This window comes from Lithobates pipiens, unplaced genomic scaffold (genome assembly GCF_037356315.1).
Source record: "Lithobates pipiens isolate NorthernLeopardFrog02 unplaced genomic scaffold, aLitPip1_a1.2 Scaffold_18, whole genome shotgun sequence".
Taxonomy (NCBI): domain Eukaryota; kingdom Metazoa; phylum Chordata; class Amphibia; order Anura; family Ranidae; genus Lithobates; species Lithobates pipiens.
In genome coordinates this window covers 644,643,933-644,670,918 of record NW_027507758.1, presented here as the reverse complement: position 1 = coordinate 644,670,918, position 26,986 = coordinate 644,643,933, and the positions used below count along the sequence as shown (strand labels likewise).

The window sequence follows — 26,986 nt, the reverse complement described above, 5'->3', positions numbered from 1 at the left end:
TGGGCCATATATACTGAGCCATGGATAGTACTTAACCTATCATTCAGCTGGTCACCTTTGATGCCAATAGATATCTCTCAGTTCATGTCCAATATACACCTCTCCTGGCTCTGCAGTTTTCAGGGGCCCCAATGAGCTCCAGTAGTCTTATGGTGACCGGGAACCCGCTGTGATGTCTTTGTGTTACCTGCCGGCCCCACCTCAGTGACAACTTCATACTTCTTCTTCTTTACACATATATTCATATAGCTCCAGAAGAAGCCCGTCCAGAGTGAGAAACTGGTCAACCAAATATTGAATGTTTCCTTTGAATATTGAAGCAGAATTGACCTATTCCAGCTTGGCTCTATCAACCCCTCCATACATGACTACTGTATGATAAATGATTAGGTCATTATATATATATATATATATATATATATATATATATATATATATAGTATATATGTTACTAGATTTTAGGGGTTAATTTGTAAAGCCATAAGGAACCTTCTCGTCAATCTACCAACCCAGTCCATGTAGGTTCAGGCTGAACTCTGGATTGTTTGGTTGGTCACTGAGACGTGTTTTTAAACCACATTCACTTTGTAAATATTTTTTATTCTTGTCCTAGTATTTATCATGAATGATTTGTAATAAATAAATACTGTTATTTTTTTGTTTTTAAAAAGAGTACAATATGCCTTAAAAATTTCATTTTTTTCCCAATTCCTATATATGATCTTACAATTCCCCCTCAAGGTAACTAGTAAATGGGTCCTCTGATCTCCTACCAGACCCTTTTTTTATTCATGGACCTTAGTCAGAGAGTGAGGAAACAACGAGAACTGTCTTTTATTTTTTTTAACAATCAGGAGTGCTTTATTAAATATACATATAATACAAAATCTGCATACAAGGCATACTGTAACATCGTACCAAGGTCAGCAAAACAATCATAGTGAACACTGAGGATCTGTGAGCCAAAGGATAGCTATAACAATGATATAACCCTCTTGGGGGGGAAAAAGGGGTGGAGGCAAGACAGCCGACAGCAGAAAAAGAAAAGAAGAAAGGAGGAATAGAAAACAGTAGAGAGTAGAGGGCGAGAGTAGAGAGGGAGGAGGAGATGCCAGAAAAAAAAGGGGGGGGGAGGAGAGGGAGCTCACCAGAGAGAAACAAAAAAATGTAAGAGGGGTAAGACACAGGGCACCTCGCCACCCTCCGCCCACTATCCAAGGGTAGGTCCAGTCCAAGGGGACCATACCTTGTCAAACTTCCAAGGACATCTCCTACTTAGATAAGTCAATTTGTAAAGAGGCAACACAGCATTGATTTTATTCTCCCATGCAGACACCCTAGGCGGAACCGAGGATGTCCATCGCACCAGAATCTCCCTCCTAGCATAGAAACAAAGGATAGAGATAAGGATCTTACTGTGATGTGACCTCTGAGCATCCTCTTGTACCCCCAGGAGAGCAAGTTCCGGAGTCCTAGGGACCGACAGTTCCATACGGACATTCATCTGTTCAAAAATCCCATCCCAAAAGGGCGCCAGGGATGGGCACTCCCAAAACATGTGCAAAAACGAGCCAAGACATGTCCTACAACGGGGGCAGTACGGGTCCCTGTCCGCATACATCCTAGATAATCTAACTGGAGTGAGATACACCCTATGAAAAAATTTAAGCTGCATTAGTTTGTCACCCGCCGCTATCATTACCCTGGGACCATGATGTAAACAGTGCTCCCAATCTTCCCGAGTGAGCGACGGTATATCACCATGCCATGCCTCCCACAACCTAGCCATCCTGGGAATATCCTTTGGCAGTAAAATACCATACAAGGAGGAGAGGGGCTTTCGTAGTTCACCATCAGACAGAAGATCCTCCACTGGATCCAACTGGAGCAGGGGGGAAACCGAGAATTGGGCCCTGGCTGCATGACGTAATTGAATGTAACGGAAATACATCCAACCCGGTAGATCATGTTTCCCAGTCAGCTGTGTAAAAGTCAGTAGGGTGCCGTTAGGCATAATATCCTTAAGTGTCATTATCCCATACCTAGCCCACACCCGGTGGTCCGGAACCGTACGAAAGTTTTGCAAGTTGGGGTTACCCCAGAGTGGTTGAGCAGGAGACCATCGCGCGGCAACCGAGAATCTACGTCTAGCCACAACCCACGCCTTCAATGTAGTTTTTGTTGGGATAGGGAGATCAGAGCGAGCCCTCGCCCCTTTATACACCAGATCCTGAAGATCTCGTCTGGTACCCACCCCCGCCGCCTCCACACGCACCGCAGCATTAGAACGACTCCCATCCAACCACCAGTGCGCTGTAACCAATATTGCCGCCCAATAATAGGCCCGCACATCGGGGAGAGCAAGTCCCCCCAAGTGTGTAGGAAGGCGCAAGGTAGCCCTGGCCAGACGAGGGGTCATACCATTCCACAAAAAGGAGGTAAGGTGTCCATCCAGTTCACGAAAAAAGGAGGCCTGAACCCACACCGGACTATTTCTAAAAATGTAGTTGAGCTTGGGCAGCAGCACCATCTTAAATATACTGATGCGACCCAAGAGGTTTAGTGGCAACCCAGCCCACGACCGAAATCGGTCCTTGACAAAACGCAATAAGGGGCTTATATTTAGTCTGTAATAATGAATGGGATCTCTAGATACCAGCACCCCCAAGTACTTAAAAGACGATACCCATTCCAAAGGGCCAGAATCCACGCCATCACCCACCCCTCCATCCAAGGGAAGCAAACTCGACTTCGACCAGTTAATACGGATACCGGAGTGGGCTCCAAACTGGTCGAAGATCCACAAGGCGGCTCCTAATGAGGGGCCAGCATCCCTCAGATAGAGCAGGGCATCATCCGCATACAGCGAAATCTTTTGAGAACTGTCTTTTATAGGAGTGACAGTGATGAGGCGATTATAGGACGAGTGTCCCCTCCCCCTCTATCACTCATTGCCATCTTCCCAACACAAGAAGTCCTGCACTTCCTTATTTAGTCCATGATTTAGTCATGAATGACAACAGGGCTGAGCCCCACCAGAGGTCAGAGAGTGAGGATGGGGGGAGGACAACCAAGATGAAGACTGGACTGATCCTGAAGACCACCATCATTGTGTTATTGACTCCTCCCTCATTATCACTTTCTGATTAAGGTTCCAAAGTCTGAGGATGTTATCACATTATTATCACCATGTAAAAGTCTGTGCTCCAATCACATCATCCGATATAAAATGTCCAGTTGGTAGGAAATGGGTGTAACAAAAGAGAATACATATTATATGTATATATATATATAGCAGTGGGGGGAGGGGAGAGAGAAGTCAGGACTATGTAATGTACAACATATTGTATAAGATACAACAGATAGGACTATATAGTATCAGAATGATGTAATATACAATATAGAGTATATAGTGCAGGGGTCAGGAGTATGTAATGTAGAATATAAAGTATACAGTGTAAGGGTCAGGACTCATAATATTGGTATTCAGTAATCAGTGGAAGATGAAATGATTACATGAGACAAGTTGCAGAGGTCCCACACCGCTGCCTCCCATCTCCTGAGACTGCACTCAGTGACTTGGGTCTGAGACTATACAGACATATCCCTCCACCCGGCACAGCCAGCAGACAACACGACAAGTAATCCTGGGGGATTGTTCTGTCAGAGATCTTGTCATACCCGGGTATGGGGCAGAAGACCCAAATCACATACCCCAGGTGCCTAGATCTAGTAACATCTATGGGGAAAATGAACATTTTACTGCCAGCTGATCCCCAGAATCTCCATAAATCCAGTCTAGAGACATAAATTGTGTCGGCAGCACAGAGAAGGAAGATTATCGGAGAGAAATCCAGGAATACAGGACGGGGAACACAGCTCAGGAAAGTGACCAGGGGATTACAGGCTGATATCACCCAGCCCCCGCCCTACTCTGGACCAATCAGTGAGCAGTATGGGTGGAGGAATGTATTTAGTGTTAATGACCCACCTGTGCTGATCTCTGTAGGAGTGTCCTCCTCTATAAATGTCCCCGTTATTCCATCCTCCTCCATAGACTGCTGATCATCCCTCACATACCTCTCTTCTTCTTCTGATTTCACCTCAAATTCTATATCGATTGGATCTCCACTCTAAACCAAGAAAATGAGAGAGAATATCATCTGTAAGATAGAAGATTTATTATTGTGACATCACATAGAAAATCCACACATCATCTCTAGGAGTCCATGTTCTAGATGCTCCATCCCACCAACCTTGCAATAGTGAGGGATTGTGTGACCTTCCTGTGTGGAATCCCGGGAATACAGAGGACGGGGACATCTCTCTGGTGGGTTCCTGGTATTTGGTGGCTCCATCATATCCTTGTGTCCTTCTGAAAACTCCTCCATCACTCCATACTCCTCATCCTCCTCTTTATACTCTTCTTTAACATCAATATTATCACCCCCGAGGTTTCCACTCTGAATATATAATAAAACATTCATTGTAACAATCATGCTGTGTATAAATCAGAACTACCAATAATTGTCACTCATCTACCTGATGATGGTGGGGGATGGTGTGACCTTCCTGTGTGGAATCCCGGGAATACAGAGGACGGTGACATCTCTCTGGTGGGTTTCTGTAGCTGGATGACTCCACCATGGTGTCCTGGTACAGATCTTTGTGTTCTTTTAGAGACTCTGACTCCTCCATCACCCCATCCTCATCATCCTCCTCTTTTATCTCTTCTTTAACCACAACTTTAGAATCTCTCAGGTTTCCACTCTGAATATATAATAAAAATGACATCAATGGTAACAATGCAGATAATGTACAGATCCTAATGATACTATCAGTGATTGTTCCTCATCTACCTGATGATGGTGGGGGATGGTGTGACCTTCCTGTGTGGAATCCCGGGAATACAGAGGACGGGGACATCTCTCTGGTGGGTTCCCATTACTGGATCCATCTGTAGGAAACACACACACTGACTGAATACATTGTTTCTATGTGTTTATCAGATGATGGGGGATCTAGGTGGAGCCTCCGTACTGCTCTCTCCTTTACAATAAAGTCTCCTCTTACCCGGTGATGTGAGGGGCGGCTGATTGTCCATCATGACGTCCTTGTAGAGATCCTTGTGTCCTTCTAAATACTCCCACTCCTCCATGGAGAAATAGACAGTGACATCCTGACACCTTATAGGAACCTGACACACACAATGATACAGTCACCATCCAGACACATCCCTTGTCTGTTACTGGATAATGTCCCAGAATTCCCAGAATCCTCCTCACCTCTCCTCCATCATCTCTCTGGTGACTTCTAGAATCTTCTTTGTATTTCTCTATTCTATCAGGGAGGGAGGTGGAGGCAATGTGATGGTCATATGATCTCCAGACTTCACAGGAGGAAAACTCTAGATCTGAACACAAATAGAAAAAATAAATGATATTCCCAGAATCCTCCTCACCTCTCCATTCAGGTCTCCATTTTATTAAAGCTCCACTTCAGGCTGAGGTATAATTTACCTACACAGGACCCCCACACTAAGCAGGATAAAAGCTTGTAGCAGGTATTCTGATGTCATTAGATACAATGCAGGACCAACAGTCCCACTTTGCTAGTGAGGATGCCAAGAGTCCGCCCACATCCTAAGAGCATTAGAAAAAATGGAAGGAGGAGCTCAGAGACAAATGAGAATATTGCTCAGCCAATGAGAGATGATCTCAGCATGACTTACATAATGAAGGAGATGAGGGGGAGGGGAGGAAGTCACTTATGGTGACCATAGAGACATGGAAATTCAGCTGGTTCAGCAGGGATCGGTCACATTTCCATCCATGTGTGGTCACTGCCGGATAAAAGTCACTCGATCAGCGGCTGCAGCCAATAGCTTCATCACTGATCTGTGTATTCTGAGAGCGGAGGAGTGCCCCCCATTGTTAGAATATAATAGTACAGCAGGGAGGAATCCCCCATCCCCCTCCAATGTGTGGATGGGGGAATCACTTCCGTTTTTTCCTCTCATCCCGCTGGATGAACGATAAAACGGAACCATGTATGGCCAGCTTTGGAAGGAAGATATAATCACCAACTGATCCCCCTGAAGGGGTTAATCTAGGTTTTCACACTATATATATATATATATATATATATATATATATATATATATATATATATAACACACCTCTCCCATCCTCTGGAACTCGCTACCTCAACCTGTCCGGCTATCCCCTACTCTTGCTACCTTCAGGCGACACCTGAAAACTCATCTCTTCAGGGAAGCCGATCACGTCTCCAACTGATCTTTTATCACTTCCATCAGCTCATTCCCCACAGTTACAACCTTTTGTACCATCTGCCCCACCCTATTAGATTGTAAGCTCTTCTGAGCAGGGCCCTCTTAATCCTCTTGTATTGTCTCCCTTTTATATTGTAAAGTGCTGTGTAAACTGTTGGCGCTATATAAGTCCTGTATAATAATAATAATAATACATGTGTTTATCATCATCTGCTGGAGATAAAAGACATCGCAGTGACTATGGAGGAAGAGGACGGACATGACGGGGGTGAGATGAATGAAGAGTGCAGAGAGAGAGCACACAGAGGTGAATCACCAGGAACCCGACACGCGGGCGTTTATTGGGGGACTCGGGGTACAGGCAGGTGGAGAATTAGTCCACAGAACACACAATAGATACAGCAATGAAGAGCGATCCTCAGGGGGGTAATATGGGACAGATAAGGGTTGTTATTTAATGGGGCAAACAGAAGGCACAGAAATGAAGAGTGCTCCTCAGGACAGCAAAGGGGTGATAGTCCACAGGGCAGAGCAGTGTTGGCACATAGGGTAGCAAGACACAGTACAATGAAACATTCCACCGCATAACAATGTAACACCACACAGGTAGTCCACGTAGGATGGCCAGGGAAATGGGCCCGACTCAGGAGCAGAGATCCAGGTCCAAAAAAGGGCAGAGATCAGGGCGTGATGGGTTAAGTATAGGAAATGGCAGTTATGCAGGCCAACAGGGGTAGGGGCTGGTAGCTGAAGCAGGGCAGGCAGGGTGAAGTCCATGGGCCCTTGGAGGGGGTTGGGAGGGACTGACCACAGCTCAGCAGCACAGACAATACAGAACTATATGTCCAGGGTGCAGAGAGCAGCACCCAGTCCATACTGACCCATCAGACTCAGCAGTTCTAAGCACCTTCCAGTGAGGTCTGCAGCCATCAGCTCCTCTCTGTGTCCATCATGGAAGGCGACTCTCACCAGACTGACCCCCTTCTTTGTGTTGTGAATTCAGCCAGAGACCTCCCCTCAGATTCAGGTGGTGCCGAGGTGTCTGGCTCTATCCTGACACAATATACAATCATTTATGTGCTTCTTACTGAGGGAGCCTCATGTCCTCCCCCTGTGGGGACCCCGGAACTCACACTCCACATTATACCGATACACTGACTGCGTTATACATTGTATGCCGATTAGAGATTGTCCATTTTATAAAACTAAATACAAACATCTAATACTTCTGACCTTCATTATAGGGGGTTACTGGGTGTAAATAGAAAATATGATCTTATTACCTCCTCTGCTACTTCTTCCAGCCACGTCTCCTCTCTACTTCCTCCCGACTCACCTCTCACCCGGAACTTCCTGTGTGTACCTGACATCACTTCCTGTCTATTCCATAGAGACTTCCTGTCTTCCATAGAGACTTCCTGTCTGGGTAGAAGTGAGATCACCGCCTTGTGGAGTTCAGAGTTCAAAAGTCCTTTTAAGGACTGGTATTTGTATAGGTGTAGTACAGGATATAGGGTTGAGTGCACTGCTGTGCAAGTGATTGTTGCAGCAGCCTGTCTTTTGTCAGCGCAGAGAGGGACAGGACGCTGTGTGTAGCAGGGACAGTCAGTTTAATCACTAGCTGTTACTATTAGGTCCACAAAAGTCCTTTTAAGGACTGGTATTGGTGTACAGTATAGAGGGTTCAGTGCACTGCTGTGCTTGTGATTGGAGCAGCCTTTCTTTTGTCAGTGCAGCAGGGACAGTCAGTTTAATCACTAGCTGTTACTATTAGGTCCACAGAGGTCCTTTTAAGGACTGGTATGATATAGGTGTAGTACAGTATATAGGGTTGTACACGTATAATATACTTTCTTCCAAATATAGAAATAATATTATACTTGACTGCTGCCCTATTCTGCAGCAGTCCTTTATCAGTGTAGGGACTGAGGTACAGTCTGCACATCACTAGCTACTCGGTCCACAAAGGTCCTTGTAAGGACTGGTATAGGTGTACTATTTGGTGTGCAGTATATAGGTGTGTAATACACGTATAAAATACTTGCACATATAGAAAGCATAAGCATAGTATAGTGCATTTCCTCTGTGCAGCATTGTGACTGCTGAGTGGTTCTGCAGCGATACTACAGAGAGCGACAAACGCAATAAAAAAAGTATTATAACTGGTGTGATAGACCAGTGGCCCCCAAAACGACAGACTGAAGCGGGTTGTTATATACCTTCTTCCACATACATACTGCACTTCTCTAGAGACTTTCGTCACAGGGTCATTTAAAAAATGACAGGCAGAGGAAGAGGCAGGCCTTTCCGCAGGGGTGGTAGGGGTAGGGCTGGAGCTACAGACTTGAGCCAAAGTAGCAGATTGCAGAAGGTGCGTGCGATTACGTCAAAGGAAGCACCAGACTTGGTTGAGTGGCTCACTCAGCCTTACTCTTCTGCACCCTCCTCATCCTCTCAATCTGCACCCTCTTCTTCACTCTCTGCTATGTGCACCCCCAAATACACTACCACCACCATATACCCTCCACTTGAGTTACAGGAATTATTTTCTGATCCATATCAAGACATTTCCAATGAGCAGCCACTCTTGGCATTGGATCAGAAGGAGGAGGTAGCAACAACCACCACTCAGCAGTCTGACGACAGTACCCAGATCAGCCCAAGGAGGAGGTTGGTCCCCGCTGTTGCTGCCTACTCTGAGCTCTCTAATTATAGCGGTGGGGAAGGTGACGTCGATGATGACGTGTCTAGTGATATCACGTGGGTGCCCACAAGAGAGGAAGAGGAGGAGAGTTCAGAGGGAGATATGGACCAGCAGATAGGGAGGAGAAGCAGGAATAACTTACATTGCACAGGAGGGACAAAGCAGAATGCGAATGTATCAGGAGCAAGGCATCAACCATGTACGGTCACATCTGGCGCTCCCAGGACGCCGGCACATGGCTCCGCAGTGTGGGCTTTTTTTAACGTGTCCGCTGCTGACAATAGCGTTGCCATCTGCAGCCTTTGCAGTCAACGCATAAGTCGCGGTAAGCCCAACACTCACCTAGGGACGACTGCCTTAAGAAGGCACATGAGCTGCCATCGCCGAGCCCAGTGGGAGCAACGGAACCCACAAAGCCACACTCCAGGCTCTCACCGTCCAGCCTTGTCTTCTACATCTTCTCCTCTCTCCTCACAATTGTCCTCCACTCCACCTTCCATCATGCCATCCTCATGTTTTTCTGCAAAAAGGCAGGCTTCCGTGGGCCAAATGTTCGAGCGTACAAAAATGACGCTGGATAACCCTCTTGCCCAACGGTTGACGGCTGGCTTGTCAGAACTCATAGCTCGCCAACTACTGCCATATAAACTGGTGGACTCGGAGGCCTTTCGAAAATTTGTGGCCATTGGAACACCACAATGGAAGGTCCCAGGAAGGAAGTATTTCTCACAGAAGGGCATTCCAGAGCTATATGGCCATGTTCAGTGCAAGTGAATGTATCTCTGGCACACAGTGTCGGTGTCAAGATACATCTGACCACAGACACGTGGTCTAGCAAACACGGGCAGGGAAGGTATATCACTTTTACTGCCCACTGGGTGAACCTTCTGACGACCGTCAAGCATGTAATCCATGGCACCCGTGTAGATTTGGTTTTACCACCACGGATTGCATGCAGGCCTGCCTCTTCGTCTCTTCCTCCTACTCCATCCTCCCTCTCTTCCTCGGCTGACTCCTCCTTTTCTGCTGCTAGCGTCTCTTCCGCTGCGCCGCCCAAGATCCCCAGAACCTATTTGACATGCCAGGTGAGACTTTGCCATGCCGTGCTGTGTCTGTTGTGCCTGGAAGCCAAGAGCCACACTGGCTCAGCACTCCTTTCAGCTTTGTGTTCACAGGCAGATCAGTGGCTAACACCGCTCAATTTGACAGTTGGTAAAGTGGTGTGTGACAACGGTGCCAATTTGCTTAGCGCATTGAAACAGGGCAAAATTACGCACGTGCCATGCATGGCACACGTCTTAAACTTGGTCGTGCAGCGATTCATTGTCAAATACCCTGGGGTCCAGGACATCTTGCGTCAGGCAAGGAAAATCTCGGCCCATTTCAGAAGATCTTACACGGCCATGGCTCGCTTTGCTGACATTCAGCGGCGACACAATCTGCCGGTCAGACGTCTTATTTGCGATTGCCCGATGCGATGGAACTTTCTATATGCTTGATAGGCTGCTCCAGCAGAAACGTGCAGTTAACGTCTACCTGTATGAACTCTGCGGCAGAACAGGTTCTGGGGAGCTGGGTTTTTTTTCACCACGCCAGTGGCTGCTCATGCGCGATGCATGCAGACTTCTGTGGCCATTTGAGGAGATCACCAAACTGGTCAGTCGCAGCCATGGCGCCATCAGTGACATGGTACCTTATGCCTTCTTTATGGAGCGTGCTTTGCGTCATGTCATTTATCAAACTGTGAAGGAGTAGGAGCGTGAAGATGAGGAAGTCGCAATGCTGGATGAATTCCCAGGGGGGGCTACTCTATCTGAGACAAGTCAACAACAGGAGTCTGAAGAGGAGTCAGAGGAGGATGGTGCCGGGGCGGATGAGGAGGAGCAAGAAGAGCATGCTTTAAACCTTTCTGGGATCCCTGTTGTGCGTGGATGGGGAGAGGAGAATGAAGAGGACGACATTATCCTGGATGATGAGCAGGAGCCAGGCCACCACACCACTTCCACTTTAGTGCAAATGGGGGCCTTCGTGCTCCAGTGTTTTAATAGGGACCCCCGTATAAAAAGCATAAGGGTCAAGGACCAGTACTGGGTGGCAACGTACTTAGACCCCCGGTACAAACACAAAATGGCAGAAATGTTACCGCCGTCACACAGGGCTGGCAGAATGGAGCACTTCCATGCCTTGCTTCGAGAAATGCTGCATTCTGCTTTTGCGTGCGCTGGCAGAGGAGCAATTCCCACTCCCAGAGAAGGAGTTGCGGGTACCAATCCAACAGCGCCTGCAAGAAGAGGCCGGTTTGAAGATGTGTTGGTGACTTCTGATATGAGGTCATTCTTTCAGCCGACCCATCGACAGGTGTCATTCGGATCCAGCATCAGGGAACACCTAGACCATCAGGTGTCAGACTACATCGGGTTAACGGCCGATGTGGACGCTCTAAGGAGTGATGAACCCCTGGACTACTGGGTGGGCAGGCTTGACCTCTGGCCAGAGCTTGCCCAATTTGCAATCGAACTGTTGGCTTGCCCTTCGTCCAGTGTCCTGTCCAAAAAGGACGTTCAGCGCAGCAGGGGGGATCGTGACCGATAAGCGTACTCGCCTAGCTCACGACAGTGTTAACTACCTCACATTTCTAAAAATGAATGAGGCATGGATCTCGGAGGAATTCAACACATGTGACCAGTAGACCATGTATATGTCTATAAACAATTTTTTTAATCGAGCACACACCTTCTTTCTTCATTTGGCTCACTTCCTTGTCCAAAAAAAGCACACTGTACTATATGCTCGTACCCTCCTGTTTGAAGAGGTTGAGCGGTGTCATATTTCTACTGGGGCTGCTTATTATAAGGGGCTCCCACCATCCCTGTGCTATGCTGACATCCTCCTGGGGCTGCTTATTATGAGGGGCTCCCACCATCCCTGTGCTGTGCTGACTTCCTCCTGGGGCTGTACCTCTGCTGTGCATATTATGAGGGGCTCCCACCATCCCTGTGCTATGCTCATTATGAGGGGCTCCCACCATCCCTGTGCTGACTTCCTCCTGGGGCTGCTTATTATGAGGGGCTCCCACCATCCCTGTGTTATGCTGACATCCTCCTGGGGCTGCTTATTATGAGGGGCTCCCGCCATCCCTGTGCTGACTTTCTCCTGGGGCTGCTTATTATGAGGGGCTCCCACCATCCCTGTGCTATGCTGACTTCCTCCTGGGGCTGCTTACAGTGCAGGTGTCAGTGCTGTATATCACGGTGCTGGTGTCAGTGCTTTATGTCACGCTGCTGATGTCAGTGCTCTCTATCACGGTGCTGGTGTCAGATCACTCTATCACGGTGCAGGCGTCATTGCTGTATGTCATGCTGCTGATGTCAGTGCTCTCTATCACGGTGCTGGTGTCAGTGCTGTATATCACGGTGCTGGTGTCAGTGTTTTATGTCACGCTGCTGATGTCAGTGCTCTCTATCACGGTGCTGGTGTCAGATGACTCTATCACGGTGCAGTTGTCATTGCTGTATGTCACGCTGCTGATGTCAGTGCTCTCTATCACGGTGCTGGTGTCAGATCACTCTATCACGGTGCAGGTGTCATTGCTGTATGTCACGCTGTTGGTGATCATCTCCTGCACCCTCTTCTTTGCCTACCCTGACCTTCCCTCTCCTCCATTGCCTTCATGCGCTCCACAGTCCTGAATTGTCACAATTTCACATATAAAAAAAGAATGCTTGTAGTTGTCGATCCCAGATTCACCTCATACATGTGTTTTGTCATTGGCCATGTGGTGGGACTATGTTTGCACAGCTAGTAATTATTTTGTGGCTGCAAATTTGACCTGTAGGTTTGCAAAGTTTGCCTCCCATTGAAGTCAATGGGGCCCGCCGCAAACGTTACGGTTCGCAAACTATCGGCCGCGTTCGCGGTCCGCGAAACGTCCCGTCGGAAGTTTGTCCATCACTAATTACATGCCCTTGTTAAACAGGGGCTGAAAAACTGGGCCTTAGGCACTGGTGCCACGACACTGCAACCTCTCCCAGATACTCTAGTTGGAGTGCAGGAATGTCCTGTCCATTATTCCACGCAGCGTATGCTCCAACAGGTGGACAAGAGGTACAGTGTCACTGATGCATGCACTGTCACTGCTCACCATCCTCGTGACCTCCTCAAACGGTGACAGGACAGTGCATGCATCCCTGATCATGCCCCACTGGTGTGGTGAAAAAAAATTATCTCCCCTGAACCCGGTGCCGTAGTCGCACAGGTACTCATTGGCTCTCTGCTGCGTGTGCAGCCACTGCAGCATGGCCAACATTGAGTAACACCTGATGGGCATGTCACATATAAGGCAGTTCTTGGGCAGGTTCAACTCCTTTTGTAGCTCAGCCAGCCGAGCACTGGCATTATATGATCGGCGGGAATGCACACAGACTTTCCTGGCCTGCCTCAGGACATCCTGTAAGCCCGGGTACCTTCCCAAGAACCACTGCACCACCAGGTTAAGGACATGAGCCACACAGGGCACATGGGTCAGTTGTCCCTGTCGGAGGGCAGAGAGGTGGTTGGTGCCATTGTTGCAAACCACCATTCCTGGCTTAAGCTGGCATGGTGTCAACCACCTCTCGGCCTGCCCCTGCAGAGCTCACAAAATATCTGCCCCAGTGTGGCTCCCCAAACAAACCAGCGCAAGCACAGCATGGCATCTTTTTGCTTGCATACTTGCGTAGCCCATGGAAACACCTATGGAGCACCGCTGGTTCCGAGGACAAAGCACTGGAAGAGGCCATGGAGGAAGAAGAGGAGGGGGTGGAGGAGAGAGGTGTGTCACAACCAGTAGTAGCATTTTGGAGGCGTGGTGGCAGAACAACCTCCAACACTACTGCACCTTGTCCTGCATCCTTCCCAGCAGCCAGAAGAGTGACCCAGTGGGCCGTGAAAGATAGGTAAAGTCTCTGTCCATGCCTGCTGGACCATGAGTCAGGGATTATCAATAGTAGAATATTCAATATATCAATATTTGAGAGAACATACAAGATAAAATCAACATGACATAATTACCCATTCATAATGGCTACTAGCCTGGATTGTTGGTTACCAGGATTTTTAAGATGGCTGCCATGGCTTTCTACATGGATACTCTTCTTGCGACCTCTGAGTTCCAAGGATCAGGGTTCAGGAATCTTCATGAATGTCAAAATATGTATTCATGCCTGATGTTAGTCTGTCTGCGAGTATGTGTATCTCCCTTCTCAGGGTGGGTCCCTGAGTGTCTGTCTCGGGGTGGGTCCCTGAGCCTCTCTCCATTCATGGCATCTTTCTTGCTTCTAAATACCCTCTCAGACAATGAGATCATTGATCATGAAACTTATAATATGCTCAGCCCAAAAGCTAAAAGTTATGTGTTCCTTTTTCATTGGTAGGCAAGACTTAAAGGGGTTGTAAAGTAAAATTTTTTTTGAATAACAAACATATTATATTTACCTCCACTGTGCAGCTCGTTTTGCACAGAGTGGCCCGAACCTGGTCTCTGGGGTCCCTCGGCGGCTGCCTCGGCTTCCCCCCGCAAGTACTTCTCACGTTCATGCGAGCTCCCTTGCATGGTGAGAAGCATTTGCGGGCATGTACCTGTGATACAGCTGGCAGCTATAGACGCTCACTGTATCACTTGGCCCCGCCCCCCACGTCGTTGGAGCAGCGCAAGCCAATGGTTGCGCTACTTTCAATCCATCAACTCTAGCCAATCAGTGGCCAGGTTGAGCGGCGAAGAGGATGTTGGAGGCGAGCGTGGGACTTTCGAGGGGTCAGGTAAGTAAAACGGGGGGGGGGGAGGGCTGGTACTGTCAGATGTTTTTTCCCCTTAATGCATAGAATGCATTAAGGTGCAAAATATTTACCTTTACAACCCCTTTAATAATTTAACTTTTCTGGAAATTTTGTGAGTTCAAATAATATCACCTTTAATCACCAGGTGTCTCACATGTGTTTTGAGTTCAGCTTTTTAAGTTAATATATTATATGTATATTGAATATTCTGGTAACTGGTATTATATGAAATACGCTTACTATACTTTTGATTCATATACATAACACAAAATGGTTATATATATGTATATCTATAAAAACTGGTCTATCTATGAAAGACACATGTTGTTATATTTATGGTCCAGAGCCCTCAGACCGATACGGATAAGGATGACAAACAAGGTTAACATAAACTCGCTTACTTGAAATGGACCTGAAAGTGTGCCCTGGTCTAACGTACGGTATGCCAAAATAAGGGGGCATACCTTAAAATGAAATGAATATGAAATGGGTGAAATGAGTACTCACTTGAGGAGTATGCTTAGAGAAATGCCCTGATAAAGGGGATGGGTGGGCGGGTATCGCGCACCGGAACCGACGAGGAAGACGGGCGGACGGCTGGTTATATATTCCACCGGGCTCCTCCCATAATTTCAGGCCACCATACTGGCCTTTCTATTTATGGTCCAGAGCCCTCAGACCGATACGGATAAGGATGACAAACAAGGTTAACATAAACTCGCTTACTTGAAATGGACCTGAAAGTGTGCCCTGGTCTAACGTACGGTATGCCAAAATAAGGGGGCAAAACATCCAGGTAGGGGTTGCACTTTATTGAATCAAGACTGTCACTGGGTGAGTTTGACAAAGGCCTGGGCCATCTCTATTTGCAGATTGGGTATGTAACGGGCAAAACAGGAGGACTTCCATCTACCCAATTTCTTGATAACATGGACCGGGACCCCTTGGCGGGAGGCAGTAGAAGCTGCTTCGATACGGAATGAATGTCCGGAGTAGTGAGCAGGATTGAGGTGAAGGATGCCCAGGAGTATCCTGACATGCTCCATGAACTGGGCTGCGTTGAGAGGTTTCGTGTGAAAAGGCAGAAGCGGGCCAGTTCCTGGTTGGTTGGCCAAAAGGGTCAACAAGCGGATGAGAACAGTGACCGGGCACCAGCGGTTGTTGGTTTTATAGAAGTGTATGTCCATACCCGAGCCAAGCTGCTGCGTCTTGGAGACTGCTAAGTGTAAGATGAAATGGTCTTCGTATCGGACCAGGTGGTGCTTGTACAGCATGCGTGCTGTGAGGCTACTACAAGTAAACTGGCTTGGCCGTAAGAAGCCGTAGAAGGCCAGGTGTATGGCTGCTTGTAAATGCCACTCATGTGGAGACCGAAAGGTGAAGTGGCCAGGATATCTGACATAGTTCTAGAACGTCTCCTGTGAAAGGTGGTGGTTTGGTGCCGGTCATCGGCTGGCGCTTCTGGACACTGCGCATAACAGCCCGAACGGTGTGGTAAGAAAATAAGGAGGGTACGGTAGGGTCCTGGAGGGACGTGAAATGTTGTACACCAGTCAGGTATAGCCGGATCGTGTTAACGGATAACACCAACTGCGAGTGGCAGTAGGAAATGAAGGCTACGACTTGCTTGACACGGGACGTCACTGTGCTGTGATACGTGATGAAGCGGTTAAAGGCCCTCCAGGCTGACTGATAGGCCTTGAGGGTATTGCGGGAAAGGGAGTGATCGATAAGTTGGGTAGCCGCTAGGAGGTGAGGGGCTAATCCAGGGTTAGTTGAGACCAGTCCGGGATAGCTGCTGATGTTGGTCCGGCTCCGGGTACCTGATCGGAAAAGAGACAAGGTTAAAGCGGGAGAGGGCGTCCGCTGCCTGATTGAACTTACCGTGGATAAAGGAACAATGGATGTTGAACTGAAACAACAACAAGAGCTGGACCAGTTGACGTAGGAAGGACATAATCAACAGAGAGGACGCCTTGGCGCAGCCAGCAATTGCCAGTAACTGGGGAGGCCAGGGAGCTGCGAGCCGGAGGTGGCCAAAAAAACAGCCGCAAGCCCGTGGAGGCCGCTGCGTCGGTCATCACCTGGGGCGAAAGGGAAGACACGGAGGGAATGAACAGGGAGACGCCATTCCCAGACGATAGGAATTCCTCCCGCATAGCAAGGACTGCTATTGCCGCGGGATCCAGGCTGAGGACTTGCTCTGGATCCTGTGAGAGGGACAGTAAGACCAATAGGCGTGACACAAGGCGCGACCCTGAGGGATGATGCGCATAGCGAACTCAACATGCCGTGTAGGGACTGTAGGTGTCTTTTGGACGACTAGACCGGAGAATATGCGAGGATATAATATGCCCCTAAAGATGGCAGTTGTGATGGCGAGCGTTTGCCGTTGGCTATGGGCTGATGCCTCTGGATGCCCCGTGGTGGGGATCTTGCTGTATGGGCCGTAACGACAGATGGCTCTCCGTGCACTGTAAGGATAAGAAATGCTGAACGCTGGCTAGAAATAGCCTGGGCGTGCTACAGGAAGAAGCCAGTTGCGTGTGACAACATGATCCTGGTGCGGGACGGAAGCTGAACTCAACTGTCCTAAGGAAGAGACGGATAGACAGACAACAGTGAGTGGTTTGTAAGAAAAGCCACAGGAGACGAGTGGCCAATTAAGTGCTGCTGAAAATGACGTGTAGCCAGTTTGTGTGCCACTGAGAACGTGCTTGCCAACGAATGATTGCAAGAAGTTATGCTAAGTCACGAGCCTTGGCATGACTAAAAGTTGTGTTTAAACATGTGCTTGCGACAATTGCCCGGGAGTTTGTCACTGGAGATGTATACGTAGTGACTGTGAGCAATTCGTGTTACCGCATGTGCACTGCGAAGACTACAGGAGTTGTGCTTGAATGCATGTTTGGATGCGTGCTTGCGATGATTGCAAGATGTTACCCAGGATGCGTGCTTGCCACGACTGCAAGATGTTATGCTAGCAATTATCTCAGGCCTACTCAGCGGCCATCTTGGTCCACTCATCGCCTTTCCCAGCTGCCTGTGGCCTACATTGGCCTGCTACTCACCCTGGTTTTTGTGCCCTACTTTGTGCCTCCCCCCCTTGTTTCAACCAGTGGGGCAGTGGTGTCTGGATTTCATTCACCTGGCTGTTTGGAACTGCTGCGGCCTGCACTCCTGCTTCATCCCCCCCTCCCCTCCCCCCCACGGTTGGTTTGGGCCTCCTGAATAGTGATGGCCGAACGGTTCGCCCGGCGGTCGTTTCGCGGCGAATTTCCGACATTCGCGGTCCGCACGTTCGAACGCCTTTTTCCGTCGTTCGCCGCGGCGGACTTACGTGTTTAATGTATACAAGAACTTTAACCTTTGGTGACACGTTTATCATGTGATACAGGACAGCCAATTGAGACATGACAGCACATGGACACTTGTACATTCCCCCTAACCTATAAATACACCCGATCCGGTGGCCATTTTACATTCTTTCTTCTGTTACGATAGGGACAGGTTCCTGTGTGGAGTAGGGAGAGATAAACCACTAGCTATTTGGTACACAAAAGTTCTTTTCAGGACTGGTATAGGTGTTAGGTGTTGATAGGTTTGCTGTGCTGCTGATTCTTGCAGCAGCCTGAGTGTCTTTTGTTAGTTTAGAGAAAGGGAAAGGACGGTGTATGCTACAGGGACAGCCAGATTAGTCTTTCATCATCATCATCATCATCATCATCATTAGCTGTTACTATCAAGGTCCACAAAAGAGCTGTTCCAGTAACCACTAATCGTTCTCTTTTTTTGCCAATTTGTATAGGGACAGGAAGGAAGCAGTGTTGTCAGGCAGTGAGGGTAATTTTAAAGACTTGCTGTTATTATTAGTTCCACAAAGGTTCTTTTCAGGACTGGTATCAGTGGTACAGTAATAGGCTTGTACATGTATAATATTCTTTCTTCCAAATATAGAAAGGATATTATACTTGACTGCTGCCCTTCTGCTGCAGTCTGCTAAACATTCACAACTCACTTGTTCCACAAAAGTTCTTATAAGGACTGGTAACTTGGTATAGGGTGCTACGGTACATAGGCTTGAGTGCGGTACAGTCTGCTGTTCTGTAAGGACCGCTATCGGTCCACAATAGATAGGGTTGACGTGCACCACTGCTGACCGCTGCCCTATACTGCAGCAGTCCTTCAGCGGTATAGGGACTGACGTACAGTCTGCTAAACACTAATACACAACCTGCTTGGTCCACAAAAGTTCTTATAAGGACTGGTAACTTGGTATAGGGTGCTACGGTACATAGGCTTGAGTGCGGTACAGTCTGCTGTTCTGTAAGGACCGCTATCGGTCCACAATAGATAGGGTTGACGTGCACCACTGCTGACCGCTGCCCTATACTGCAGCAGTCCTTCAGCGGTATAGGGACTGACGTACAGTCTGCTAATCACTAACACACAACCTGCTTGTTCCACAAAAGTTCTTATAAGGACTGGTAACTTGGTATAGGGTGCTACGGTACATAGGCTTGAGTGCGGTACAGTCTGCTGTTCTGTAAGGACCGCTATCGGTCCACAATAGATAGGGTTGACGTGCACCACTGCTGACCGCTGCCCTATACTGCAGCAGTCCTTCAGCGGTATAGGGACTGACGTACAGTCTGCTAAACACTAATACACAACCTGCTTGGTCCACAAAAGTTCTTATAAGGACTGGTAACTTGGTATAGGGTGCTACGGTACATAGGCTTGAGTGCGGTACAGTCTGCTGTTCTGTAAGGACCGCTATTGGTCCACAATAGATAGGGTTGACGTGCACCACTGCTGACCGCTGCCCTATACTGCAGCAGTCCTTCAGCGGTATAGGGACTGACATACAGTCTGCTAAACACTAATACACAACCTGCTTGGTCCACAAAAGTTCTTATAAGGACTGGTAACTTGGTATAGGGTGCTACGGTACATAGGCTTGAGTGCGGTACAGTCTGCTGTTCTGTAAGGACCGCTATCGGTCCACAATAGATAGGGTTGACGTGCACCACTGCTGACCGCTGCCCTATACTGCAGCAGTCCTTCAGCGGTATAGGGACTGACGTACAGTCTGCTAATCACTAACACACAACCTGCTTGTTCCACAAAAGTTCTTATAAGGACTGGTAACTTGGTATAGGGTGCTACGGTACATAGGCTTGAGTGCGGTACAGTCTGCTGTTCTGTAAGGACCGCTATCGGTCCACAATAGATAGGGTTGACGTGCACCACTGCTGACCGCTGCCCTATACTGCAGCAGTCCTTCAGCGGTATAGGGACTGACGTACAGTCTGCTAAACACTAATACACAACCTGCTTGGTCCACAAAAGTTCTTATAAGGACTGGTAACTTGGTATAGGGTGCTACGGTACATAGGCTTGAGTGCGGTACAGTCTGCTGTTCTGTAAGGACCGCTATCGGTCCACAATAGATAGGGTTGACGTGCACCACTGCTGACCGCTGCCCTATACTGCAGCAGTCCTTCAGCGGTATAGGGACTGACGTACAGTCTGCTAAACACTAATACACAACCTGCTTGGTCCACAAAAGTTCTTATAAGGACTGGTAACTTGGTATAGGGTGCTACGGTACATAGGCTTGAGTGCGGTACAGTCTGCTGTTCTGTAAGGACCGCTATCGGTCCACAATAGATAGGGTTGACGTGCACCACTGCTGACCGCTGCCCTATACTGCAGCAGTCCTTCAGCGGTATAGGGACTGACATACAGTCTGCTAAACACTAATACACAACCTGCTTGGTCCACAAAAGTTCTTATAAGGACTGGTAACTTGGTATAGGGTGCTACGGTACATAGGCTTGAGTGCGGTACAGTCTGCTGTTCTGTAAGGACCGCTATCGGTCCACAATAGATAGGGTTGACGTGCACCACTGCTGACCGCTCACCTATACTGCAGCAGTCCTTCAGCGGTATAGGGACTGACGTACAGTCTGCTAATCACTAATACACAACCTGCTTGGTCCACAAAAGTTCTTATAAGGACTGGTAACTTGGTATAGGGTGCTACGGTACATAGGCTTGAGTGCGGTACAGTCTGCTGTTCTGTAAGGACCGCTATCGGTCCACAATAGATAGGGTTGACGTGCACCACTGCTGACCGCTGCCCTATACTGCAGCAGTCCTTCAGCGGTATAGGGACTGACGTACAGTCTGCTAAACACTAATACACAACCTGCTTGGTCCACAAAAGTTCTTATAAGGACTGGTAACTTGGTATAGGGTGCTACGGTACATAGGCTTGAGTGCGGTACAGTCTGCTGTTCTGTAAGGACCGCTATCGGTCCACAATAGATAGGGTTGACGTGCACCACTGCTGACCGCTGCCCTATACTGCAGCAGTCCTTCAGCGGTATAGGGACTGACATACAGTCTGCTAAACACTAATACACAACCTGCTTGGTCCACAAAAGTTCTTATAAGGACTGGTAACTTGGTATAGGGTGCTACGGTACATAGGCTTGAGTGCGGTACAGTCTGCTGTTCTGTAAGGACCGCTATCGGTCCACAATAGATAGGGTTGACGTGCACCACTGCTGACCGCTCACCTATACTGCAGCAGTCCTTCAGCGGTATAGGGACTGACGTACAGTCTGCTAATCACTAATACACAACCTGCTTGGTCCACAAAAGTTCTTATAAGGACTGGTAACTTGGTATAGGGTGCTACGGTACATAGGCTTGAGTGCGGTACAGTCTGCTGTTCTGTAAGGACCGCTATCGGTCCACAATAGATAGGGTTGACGTGCACCACTGCTGACCGCTGCCCTATACTGCAGCAGTCCTTCATCGGTATAGGGACTAAGAGTTTTGTCACAGGGTCATTTAAAAAATGACAGGCAGCGGAAGAGGCAGGCCCTTCCGCAGGGGTGGTAGGGGTAGGGCAGGAGCAACAGGCTTGAGCCAAAGTGGGAAGTTGCAGAAGGTGCGTTCAATTACTTTAAAGGATGCACCAGACTTGGTTGAGTGGCTCGCTCAGCCTTACTCTTCTGCACCCTCCTCATCCTCTCGATCTGCACCCTCTTCTTCACTCTCTGCTATGTGCACCCCCAAAGACACTACCACCAACAACACGACCACCACCACCACCACCACATACCTTCCGCTTGAGTCACTGGAATTATTTTCCGATCCATATCAAGAGGACATTTCTGATGCGCAGCCACTCTTGGTATTGGATCAGGAAGAGGAGGTAGCAACAAGCGCTACTCAGCAGTCTGACGCCAGTACCCAGATCAGCCCAAGGAGGAGGTTGGTCCCCGGTGTTGCTGCCTACTCCGAGATCTCTACTTATAGCGGTGGGGAAGGTGACGTTGATGATGACGTGTCTAGTGATGTCACGTGGGTGCCCACAAGAGAGGAAGAGGAGGGGAGTTCAGAGGGAGATATGGACCAGCAGATAGGGAGGAGAAGCAGCAATGACTTACATTGCACAGCAGGGACAAAGCAGACTGCAAATGTATCAGGAGCGAGTCATCGACCATGTACGGTCACATCTGGCGCTCCCAGGACACCGGCACATGGCTCCGCAGTGTGGGCTTTTTTTAACGTGTCCGCTGCTGACAATAGCGTTGCCATCTGCAATCTTTGCAGTCAACGCGTTAGTCGCGGTAAGCCCAATACTCACCTAGGGACGACCGCCTTAAGAAGGCACATGAGCAGCCATCACCGAGCCCAGTGGGAGCAACGGAACACACAAAGCCACACTGCAGGCTCTCACCGTCCAGCCTCGTCTTCTACTTCTCCTTCTCCTCTCTCCTCACAATTGTCCTCCACTCCACCTTCCATCACGCCAAGCTCACATTTTTCTGCAAAAAGGCAGGCTTCCGTGGGCCTAATGTTTGAGCGTAAAAAAATGATGACGCCGGATAACCCTCTTGCCCAACGGTTGGCGGCTGGCTTGTCAGAACTCATAGCCCGCCAACTACTGCCATATAAACTGGTGGACTCGGAGGCCTTTCGCAAATTTGTGGCCATTGGAACACCACAATGGAAGGTCCCAGGAAGGAAGTATTTCTCAGAGAAGGGCATCCCAGAGCTATATGGCCATGTTCAGCGGCAAGTGAATGTATCTCTGGCACACAGTGTCGGTGCCAAGATACATCTGACCACAGACACGTGGTCTAGCAAACACGGGCAGGGAAGGTATATCAGTTTTACTGCCCACTGGGTGAACCTTCTGACGGCCGTCAAGCATGTAACCCGTGGCACCCGTGTAGATTTGGTTTTACCGCCACGGATTGCATGCAGGCCTGACTCTTCTTCTCCTCCTCCTACTCCATCCTCCTCCCTCTCCTCCTCAGCTGCCTCCTCCTTTTCCGCTGCTAGCGTCTCTTCCACTGCACCGCCCAAGCTCCCCAGAACCTATTCCACATGCCAGGTGAGACGTTGCCATGCCGTGCTGCGTCTGTTGTGCCTGGAAGCAAAGAGCCACACTGGCCCGGCACTCCTTTCAGCTTTGCGTTCACAGGCAGATGAGTGGCTAACACCGCTCAATTTGACAGTTGGTAAAGTGGTGTGTGACAACGGTGCCAATCTGCTTAGCGCATTGAAACAGGGCAAAATCACGCACGTGCCGTGCATGGCACACGTCTTAAACTTGGTCGTGCAGCGATTCCTTGTCAAATACCCTGGGGTCCAGGACATCTTGCGGCAGGCAAGGAAAATCTCGGCCCATTTCAGAAGATCTTACACGGCCATGGCTCGCCTTGCTGACATTCAGCGGCGACACCATCTGCCGGTCAGACGTCTTATTTGCGATTGCCCGACGCGATGGAACTCAACCTTCTATATGCTTGATAGGCTGCTCCAGCAGAAACGTGCAGTTAACGTCTACCTGTATGAACTCTGCGAAAGAAACGGTTCTGGGGAGCTGGGTTTTTTTTCACCGCGCCAGTGGCTGCTCATGCGCGACACATGCAGACTTCTGCGGCCATTTGAGGAGATCACCAAACTGGTCAGTCGCAGCCATGGCGCCATCAGTGACATGGTACCTTATGCCTTCTTTCTGGAGCGTGCATTGCGTCGTGTCATTGATCAGGCTGTGGAGGAGCAGGAGCGGGAAGATGAGGAAGTCGCAATGCTGGATGAATTCCCAGGGGGGGCTACTCTATCTGAGACAAGTCAACAACAGGAGTCTGATGAGGAGTCAGAGGAGGATGGTGCCGGGGCGGATGAGCAGGAGCAAGAAGAGCATGCTTTAAACCTTTCTGGGATCCCTGTTGTGCGAGGATGGGGAGAGGAGAATGAAGAGGACGACATTATCCTGGATGATGAGCAGGAGCCAGGCCACCACACCGCTTCCACTTTAGTGCAAATGGGGGCCTTCATGCTCCAGTGTTTTAATAGGGACCCCCGTATAAAAAGCATGAGGGTCAAGGACCAGTACTGGGTGGCAACGTACTTAGACCCCCGGTACAAACACAAAATGGCGGAAATGTTACCGCCGTCGCAGAGGGCTGTCAGAATGCAGCACTTCCAGGCCTTGCTTCGAGAAATGCTGCATTCTGCTTTTGCGTGCGCTGGCAGAGGAGCAATTCCCACTCCCAGAGAAGGATTTGCGGGTACCAATCCAACAGCGCCTGCAAGAAGAGGCCGGTTTGAAGATGTGTTGGTGACTTCGGATATGAGGTCATTCTTTCAGCCGACCCATCGACAGGTGTCATCCGGATCCAGCATCAGGGAACGCCTAGACCGTCAGGTGTCCGACTACATTGGGTTAACGGCCGATGTGGACGCTCTGAGGAGTGATGAACCCCTAGACTACTGGGTGGGCAGGCTTGACCTCTGGCCAGAGCTTGCCCAATTTGCAATCGAACTGTTGGCTTGCCCCTCATCCAGTGTCCTGTCCGAAAGGACGTTCAGCGCAGCAGGGGGGATTGTGACCGATAAGCGTACTCGCCTAGCTCACCACAGTGTTAACTACCTCACATTTCTAAAAATGAATGAGGCATGGATCTCGGAGGAATTCAACACATGTGACCAGTAGACCATGTATATGTCTATAAACTATTTTTTTAATCAAGCACACAGACCTTCTTAATTCATTTGGCTCACTTCCTTGACCCAAAAAAGCACACCGTACTATATGCCCCTACCCTCCTCTTTGAAGAGGTTGAGCGGTGTCATATTTCTACTGGGGCTGCTTATGATATCCCTGTGCTGTGCTGACTTCCTCCTGGGGGTTCTTATTATGAAGGGATCACACTATCCCTGTGCTGTGCTGACTTCCTCCTGGGGGTTCTTATTATGAGGGGATCACACCATCCCTGTGCTGTGCTGACTTCCTCCTGGGGCTGCTTACGGTGCTGCTGTCAGTGCTGTATGTCACGGTGCTGCTGTCAGCGCTGTATGTCACGGTGCTGCTGTCAGCGCTGTATGTCACGGTGCTGCTGTCAGCGCTGTATGTCACGGTGCTGCTGTCAGCGCTGTATGTCACGGTGCTGCTGTCAGCGCTGTATGTCACGGTGCTGCTGTCAGCGCTGTATGTCACGGTGCTGCTGTCAGCGCTGTATGTCACGGTGCTGCTGTCAGCGCTGTATGTCACGGTGCTGCTGTCAGCGCTGTATGTCACGGTGCTGCTGTCAGCGCTGTATGTCACGGTGCTGCTGTCAGTGCTCTGTATTACGGTGCTGCTGTCAGATGCCTCTATCACGGTGCATGTGTCATTCCGGTATGTCACGCTGCTGGTGATCATCTCCTGCACCCTCTTCTTTGCCTACCCTGGTCCCTGACCTTCCCTCTCCTCCATTGCCTTCATTAGCTCCATAGTCCTGAATTGTTAGAACAATTTCCCAAATAAAATAAAAATGCTTGTAGTTATCGATCCCAAATTCACCTCATACATGTATTATGTCATTGTCCAGATGGTGGGACTACGTTTTACCCCCTAATAATTACCACGTGGCCGCAAATTCGACATGAAGGTTTGCAAAGTTCGCCTCCCATTGAAGTCAATGGGGCCCGCGGCGAACGTTCGGTTTCGCGAACGTTTGGGTCCGTTCGCATTTCGCGTTCGCGAAACGTCCCGTCGGAAGTTCGTCCATCACTACTCCTGAACGGCAGCTTACTATTTTGGGGTCTCATCTTGGGTCCCAATTGTTTGACAGCCATGTGATCATCCCACGTAGGCCTTAGCCGCCTTCCAATGCTCCCGTGCTGCTCACAGCTGCAACTTTCCTATGGGAATCACCGCATGTAACTGAATATACGCCTAGTCCTAGTTTCCGTATCGTTGGGGGTTTCCTTTCCGCCTTTCTGCTACTAAGGATGGGATTCAATACTCTATGAGAGATCTTCAGGAGAGTGAAGCTTTCATACGTAACCTGGGCCTACCACCGCTTCCAGACAAAGACCCCATGCCGCTTCCGACGACGCCCAGACCCTCATCCATTCCTGCTCGGATCTGGACCCCAGCACGCCAGAAGCCGCAGAAATCCTTTTCTACTCCTCAACGTAACCTGCATCCTAGACTCCCTCCCTGATGGAAGCTTCCATGTGTTATGTTTGGCTGATCCTGGCCTCGGCCCCTATCTCACCATGTTTCCTCTTTAACAAGGGATTTTTGCAATTTTAGTTACAGGTTCTATTTTCCACCACCCCTGTTTTTTTTTTTTTTTGTTTTTTTTGGTTGTTGGGACTACAGTGTTTTGCTCTCATTTCCTGTAGATATTGCTGGAAGGTGGCGGGGTCTCTCCAGATGAGCTGGAACCCCTGATGTGCCTTCTTTGGTTCCATGGCTACGGCTGTGGACTCCTGGGTGGTTTTTACCCCCCAGGCTTTTTTTCTTTTAGTAATGTTTTTTTTTTCTATTTTCTAGGCCTATTTTTTGGCCTTTTTTTCATCTTTTGTTCAATTTGGATACACTCTACTACAATTCATAATTACATTGTTGTTATTATATGTCTTCATTTGCCTTTTACTTCTAGGACGCACCGCGAGTCCCGATTTCTTCATGGTTGGTATGGTTATGTCCGTTTTTTATGTGTATATTACGGTTGTCTTAAGCTTTCTCTGATTTCTAAACGATGGCTTTGAAGGTACTTACCTACAATGTTAAAGGCCTGAACTCAATCCATAAGCGTTGGTTGGCTTTGAAGGAGTTCAAGTCCTCTAACGCGGATGTGGTCCTAGTCCAG

The 26,986-nt window shown here is 48.8% G+C and overlaps 2 protein-coding genes across 2 annotated transcripts in view; both read right to left on the bottom strand.

Annotated features, from left to right (window-relative positions):
• LOC143986911 (uncharacterized) overlaps positions 1-26,986 on the bottom strand; it is an 87,820-nt gene that overhangs the window by 51,580 nt on the left and 9,254 nt on the right. The window lies entirely within an intron of this gene.
• On the bottom strand, positions 414-7,642 carry LOC143989823 (uncharacterized). The gene is made up of 6 exons (XM_077490100.1): positions 7,576-7,642; positions 5,074-5,413; positions 4,860-4,957; positions 4,543-4,770; positions 4,257-4,463; positions 414-4,133 (listed from the first exon to the last, which is right to left on the bottom strand). Exons 2-6 carry the CDS (start codon positions 5,156-5,158, stop codon positions 3,930-3,932), a joined length of 822 nt encoding a protein of 273 aa, XP_077346226.1. The 5' UTR covers positions 5,159-5,413; positions 7,576-7,642; the 3' UTR covers positions 414-3,929.